Source organism: Oculina patagonica, chromosome 8, assembly GCF_052425735.1.
Source record: "Oculina patagonica isolate OP01 chromosome 8, crgOcupat, whole genome shotgun sequence".
In the NCBI taxonomy this organism is placed as follows: Eukaryota; Metazoa; Cnidaria; class Anthozoa; order Scleractinia; family Oculinidae; genus Oculina; species Oculina patagonica.
The window spans coordinates 4,445,006-4,452,024 of record NC_135765.1 but is presented as its reverse complement, the minus strand read 5'-3'; the positions used below and the strand labels follow the sequence as shown (position 1 = coordinate 4,452,024).

General features: G+C 35.9%; 2 protein-coding genes across 2 annotated transcripts in view; one reads left to right on the top strand and one right to left on the bottom strand.

The window, feature by feature from the left end:
• LOC144664110 (dynamin-like protein 2) overlaps window positions 1–7,019 on the top strand; it is a 125,151-nt gene that overhangs the window by 44,753 nt on the left and 73,379 nt on the right. The gene's annotated exons all lie outside the window — the stretch shown is intronic.
• The window catches only part of LOC144662979 (uncharacterized), a 19,500-nt gene continuing 18,869 nt past the window's right edge, over window positions 6,389–7,019 (bottom strand). The window contains exon 9 of the mRNA XM_078523905.1: window positions 6,389–6,410. Coding sequence (XP_078380031.1) covers window positions 6,389–6,410 — 22 coding nt within the window. The remainder of the gene's footprint in view (window positions 6,411–7,019) is intronic.

The following is a 7,019-nucleotide window of genomic DNA, read 5'->3' as shown; positions in this document are numbered from 1 at the left end:
GGACGATTAAATGCAGAGGGCCATACAAAGTTAGGAAGACTATGGCACAATTCTTTGCCAGGTCTCACGTAGCTTGGAGATGCATGTACTAGAACTCACTCGAGGTGTATAAAACAGTAAACTTTAAATGCACGGTTAGTATGACGACACTTTGTATTGGATAATGTAATTGGATTTGGCCGATATTTCGACTATTCAACTAGTCTTCTACAGGGCCAGAGCTGGAGTGAGATGAAACTTAACGGCTCCTAAAATTTAAATTAAAGTATACAAGTGGATAATACGTAACATGACAGCCATATAAGGAAAAAGCATAAAATACAAAAATACAGCGTCTAGGATGTAGTATATACATACAAAGAAAATACACGCACTAAAAATATATAAGAGGTAAAACAAATACAAAAACAAATAAAAAATAATTAAAAATAATAATAAATAATAATAATAAAATAAATAAAATAAAAAATAATAATAAAAATAAAAAATAGAACAATAAAAAATAAAACAATAAATAATAATAATAATTATAACTTTAAGCTAGCTTTCATAAAAAGATCTAAAGATATAACAAATCACTGTTCAAAGCGTCTATTGAGGCCATTAGGTTCAAGAGTTTTGCCTCGGTCTATAAGATATGCTTCTCTTGCTTTGCGACGAGAAATACTTTTCGTGGGTAGCAATTCAAGAGGAACTAGAGACATATGTCAGATGTAATTAATTAATACTGGAATTTGAAGCTTCTTATCTCAAAATCTACATAATTATACAAATCATTGATAGTCAGTTGACTTGATACCAGATATTTTTTTCATACAAACCTAAGCATGCCTGACATAAATGACACAAAAGCGTTATTAATGTGTCACGCCGTTATATATAAACAAGCTTTGCAAACTAGGCGTCACGTGATAAAACATACACAATTTATAATATAGTGGTTATTTTGCACTAAAAATATACAAGAAAAATAGAATTCTTTGTGCGCAAACTGAATACCCCAATATCAAATACGTGACAACTGTAAATGATTGGAACTTGTAGCTTCCTGTTTTTCCACGAAAAAGTTAGCAGTTTCTGGGAATGGTAATAATGGCGTGTCTTTTAACCGCCGACGAGAAAGAGCTAAAAAGAAAAGAATCTGTTTATTGTCTTCGTAATGCTTAATTCATAATGCTTTGGGACAAATAAAAGTTCTTTCAACTACCTCTTTTGTAATTGTAGAAACATTCGAATATTTAATCATAATGCGTAAGGTCGCTGCACACTACAGGTCACTACAGTTTCCTACGAACAAGATGAAGTCTACACTGTCATTGTGGTCTGTTTGGAACGAGAGGACAAAGAGGTAAGCAGCACTTGCAGTTGTAATAGGTTTATTTTATCATAGTTGTTAACACTTTCTTTTTGTGGTTTAAGCAAATTCTTCAATTTTATTAGCTCCTAGCCTTCTTGTTTATGTCTAGTACGAGAACCTTTGCTTTGCCACAAAGTGCTTTCCGTTGTAATTTGATGAGACAAGATAGTCTAGCTCGGTTTGGGCGCCATTATTGTATAAAGTTGCACTGATTTACAAGATGTCTTCGAAGCTGGAAAAAATACACAACATGGGAGAATTTTGCGATATAATGAAATCCTTTGGTCATCCAACGAGAGGACTCAATACGGACCAGATGAAGAGCAGGCTTAGCGAAGTCAACATCTAAAAGACTTATAAGGGTCATCTGCACGAACATTCGTAACGTAGCTAACTGCTTAGAAGCATGATAAAACGATAAAGTGAAACTAAAGGTGAAGTATGAAAGTCAGGCCCGTATGGAGGGTGCGTCCGTCCCCCCCCCCCCCCCTCCCCACGAGCCTTGGAAGTCCGCTCATTTTGAAAAGAAATACAACAAAATAAATAAATAAATAAAAACGGTTAATTAAGGGAAATGGTATTCCTGTACTCCTGTTCTGTTTACATTAATATGGTCCTTTGATTTTTATTGACTATTTGGTGGATGAACGTAACATTTGCGTTGAAAGAATCATTCAAAAATTTAACTTTGAAACACCCACCGTTCAGTAGAAAGGCGTAGTTTAAACCATGTTATTTCATTTTATTTCTTTTTAATCGGGCGTGGCCGATTTATAGTTTACCCTTTGGGTGTCCTAGACGATAGTCTCCTGTCGGCTAAAAATGACGGGGATAGCCTGGGCCAATCGGTTTCATTTCAGTTTTGACAGTAAATCGTTGTAGGAACACTGGGTCGACTTTTGGGCTAATCTTCAATCTGGTTCTCTTCTTTGCTTCGGCGGGAGGACAGAGAAAAAAGCTTAAGGGGTAAAGTACTAATAATCACTATTGTGAAACTGTAGTTGCTTTGACAAGTTGAAGCTATTTTTGTAAATAAAAGGAATAACGTCATTCATGTCACGCAATGTTTTTGTGGGAAACTTTGAAACTAGACGCTTTGCTGGTTTCTACAAATAGCAGTGTGATCTGGCGGTACATTTTTTGAGGCGGACTCCACTTTAAAACTATTTTTTTTATATATTTAGCAAGAAGTATGTCGATTTTCATTCATGTTTCCGCACAGTTGGGCGTCAAAGTCGCCTGTCACAAAAAGTAGAATGTTTGCACAACATGGTTTGGATATATTTTAGATTTGACTAGTGACGTTAGTAAGACACTTCTCAAGACGTCAGCAAAACATTGGCAATGTACAGTATTGGTGTGAACTTGAATGGAATTTTTTACGAGATCAGTAAAGTTATCGAATGAAAAGATGACTTGAAAATGAAAACTTCGAATAATTATAATTAAATACCAATTGAATTTTCGAAATTTGCATACATTTGAACTTGCAAAAAAGAAGTATCTCTGCCGAGACATAATAGCGAGACCTTACATTAGTAATTATTGTATTCTGATCTGATTGTTATTTTTTATGCATTAACTATTTGAAAGTGTTTCTCATCGATGAAAACAAAACGGTTTTTCATTCACTGCTTGAAGTATTTATAGACGTGAAAACATTCGCTTAATCAAATTACATTCTGCACGAAATATTTTGTATCCAGTTGTCCCGAAACTTTGAGGAAATTGAAATCTTTGTGGACAGTACTGCATAAAAGCAGTTCATAGAATTGAATAAAAAGATAAGAACCATATTGATAAAGGAAATTTTAAAACTTTATTTTGGCTCATTTTGACGAAATTCAGGATTTTCAAAGACTGCCAGTAAACGGCTGTATCTTGTCTGTCTCTAACGATTTTGCTACGGTTTCGAACGAGCTAATTTTTCAACATGATATCATGGTAGCGGGCAGAAGTCGGTTCGTTCTGAATTTTTCAATACGGTATACAAGTTACAGGTCAATATACAGACCCTCTGTACAGTAAAAAACGTTTTGGGAACAAACCATTGTGAACTTATTTTCTATCATGTGATCAGTAAAAATCCTTAGTACGACATGGGGTTTGTTATCAAGTTCGTTAGTACGTTAATACTGCAAGGTGTATAACCTCAGAGAATTATTATCAAGTGTGTTTTGTTTTATTAGCGGTTTATACTCTAAGGTCTTGGTATGGGAGATCAAAATTAAGGCAAATTTCTGTTATTATCTGATTGCTTGGCACAGATTAGTACGATACTGAATTGGTTAGGAAATGTAAACAAACATTAAATTGAATGAGAGTAAAAGGCTAAGGAGATGGAAAGGGAGGGAGAATTAAAATCCATGCTTGGTTATATCACGCAACCTTTGACTTCTGTTGTTTTCTCACAAGAACAAAACTTAAGGTGGGGTTCTACCTGAATTTGAATGGAACTTTAAGAGATTTAAAGAAGGGATTGAAGAAAAGAATGGAAACACCACCAAACAGTTGACCCCCTCGCAAGAGCACTCCGGGTTGTCAGGAGACTGTTTGGTGTCCGTCCACCAATTTTTAACTTCAAATTCAAATTTTAAAATCACATTAAATCTCCAATATTTCTTAGTTGTCTAAATTTTACTAATCCTTTAAGAAAAACTATCACCTCCCAGACATCCCCCAAAATCGTCCAAAAATTAACAAAATACTGCAAAACAAATATATATGGGATAAGTAAAGCTTTTTTGGATTCCTTGAATCGCGGCTGAAATGGTTTTCAGTGTTTTCCAGCCCTTATACTTTGGGTCAGTACTACTATTCTTCACCAGTTGCTATTACAGTAATGGTATGAAACAAATACCTAACTAGTAGTAATCAGAGATTAGGGGAGTGCGTTCGACCTATAGGTAAAATAGACCCAACGTAGGCAGACATTGGCAAAAACGATATGGTCGGCCTACTAGTAGTACGCCTTATACCAAAGTTAGTTAATATGCATATACCTCACTAAACGCGAAGAGGATAAGTGTGACATGTAACATTCAATGTACAACGATTTCCCCGTCAAGACGTCTAGTGTTTCTAGGAACAACGATATATCACAAATTCAAAGAAGTGATAAAAAAATTTTGATTCGTATTATACCCACTCTCGATGCATGCAATTATAACAATTCAATTGTAGTTTTGTGCAAAACACGATGGTTTAGCTACGAACAAACTCCGTACGAAACTACGCATCATCTTACTCGATTTTCACTCTTTTAACGACGTTCAGTGGCTGACGACAACTCTGCTACCTTGGATGATAACCCTCTTGTGTTCTCCATGACATTTTCGGCAAAATTACAATTTTGGCCACACGTTTTTAGCCCTTTTTCTCAAGCAAAATAATGTTTTTGAGCTCGGTTTGGTACGCCATCTTGTTTTGCATGAAATCGAGGCCATCTGTGGCTACCAGTTTCCCAGCCGAGAATTGCCCCTGCAAAAATTAAGCGGGGGAGGCTAATCGTGTGTCCATACATCTGCGCGCGCAATGCGGCTCGATTCATTCCGCATAACAGTACACAGGCATACCAACTCAAAAGACACAGGACACAAAATCAAAATTAGGATTGCGCTCTCCTTCGTCGAACGCAATCATTGGTCAATAAGTTGTGATCATTTTCTTGATAATAGTAGTTACCTGATTAGGAGTTGTATACTGTTCCATTAAAGTGTAAGGGCTGGAAAATACTGAAATGCGTCAGCCACCTAAAGCGTTGGAAAAAATTGGTCTTCAGGTAAAAACACCGCCTTTATTAAGTATTGCGAAAAGGCTGCACTTTGCTAAGTGTTACAAATTTATATTTTCTAGACGTCTAGTTCAGTCGTTTATTTGTATTGTGCGAAATATATTTTTTTTATAAATTGAGACCATTGTGTCATTAAGTAATAATGCAATCTTGAAAACATTCCAGATTTTCATCATTAAATAGAAACACGAAAAATTCAAATTTGGGTAAACAAGCCTGTCAAAATGACGTTGCCATGGTGATTTCAAGTTACTGGCACAATAACTAATCCTACCAAATTATTGCGAGATAAATTTTAGATAAACGCGCAAAGTTTGGCAGCGTTTGGTTGAATCTTGAAAAAGTTATAAGCGTCCAAAGTCAGCGCGGGCCTCAAAAGCCCCCCCCCCCCCTGAATAGGTTTAAGTGACTGTTTTTCCAGTGATTTTTACTGTACTGTACCCTGCCTTTCAAGTCAAAACAGATAGCTAATTATTAAGCGCCCGATTTTAAGCTTCTCAAGCTTCTCAAGCTTCTTGTTTACAATATAGTTCAATAGCTGCACTCTTCTCTTTTATTCAAATTGTTTAAAACAAAACAATTCATATCGAACTAAACGTTTATTACAATAAACACATTTTATTGAGCTTGATTTACAAGTTAATAAATAATAATAATAATAATTAACTGTAAATATTAGTTCTTCAAGGTATCTTAGTTTTGGTATGGCTGCAAACACGATATCAAAAATTTATAGCAACTGAAACCCCCGCGGTGGCTGATGAATTAAGCATAGAACGAATATCAATAAAAGCTAAGTAGTTCAAACTCGTTATCAGAATTTATAGAAGCGAGAGCCCTACAGTGGCAGAACGAATATCAATAAAAACTGTATAGTTCAAGTTTCAGTGTATTTAATACTTTCCTGTAGTTACACATAAAGAAAAGTGCGCGCCCCGAGGGATGTTTATTTATCGATCGATTTCGAATAGCTCACTTTGAAGAAGAGTAATGACCTAGACAGGGGCAGATCCAGGATTTTTCTTAGGAGGGGATGCACCATTAAACCACCCGGTTTTTTTTTTTTTTTTTTCATTTCGGCGGGGAGGGGGGTGCACCCGCTACACCCTCCCTATAGATCCACCCCAGTAGATCGCGATCTAGAGTAGCCGCGCGAATTATTGAAACTATTTTTGAAAAAATAGCGTGGGACGAAGCTCTGAGTAAACAAGAAAACGCGATGGTAATTTTAACGTTAATTACTCAGCCGAAACAACGAACCTGTAAGAGAACTGACGAAAAAATCAGCAACAACAGAACATGCGAACGTTAAGCACTGTAAAACACGGCGTACGGCTGCAGATATTGACTTCTGGTTTTGACTTATAAATAGTTACAGTCAAACCAGATGTTGTTTTTCGTACAACTCTGTAATGTTTTGCCGCAATCTCCTTATATTGATTGGCAGTTTTCTCCAGGAACTTGCAAACCCAATTCAAATTTGCTTAAGCAAGCAATCAAGCAACCAAGTCTATTCATCGAGTTTGGACAAGTTAAGTTTTTTCTTATTTTTCTTCAAGTTTCGTTTTACAACAAAAGAAAAAAGCTCTCGAGGAGTGATCAATAGAACACGTGCGTACTGATGCCGGCTAAAATGGAGTTAAATCTGTCATTTCCATAAAAGGCCTTATCGTGGCTAAGAAAATCTATCAAATACATGATCAAAAAAACGTAACTATGCCAGGCAAAAAAAATTAAAAAGGACAAGGGTTGATCTTCTAGCGACAATGCAGAGACAAAGATCGTTAACCATTTACCAAAAAGATCCGGAAAATTCGGTTGGGATGTAAATGGTTTGGCCCAAACGAAAAAATAAATATATAAACTGAA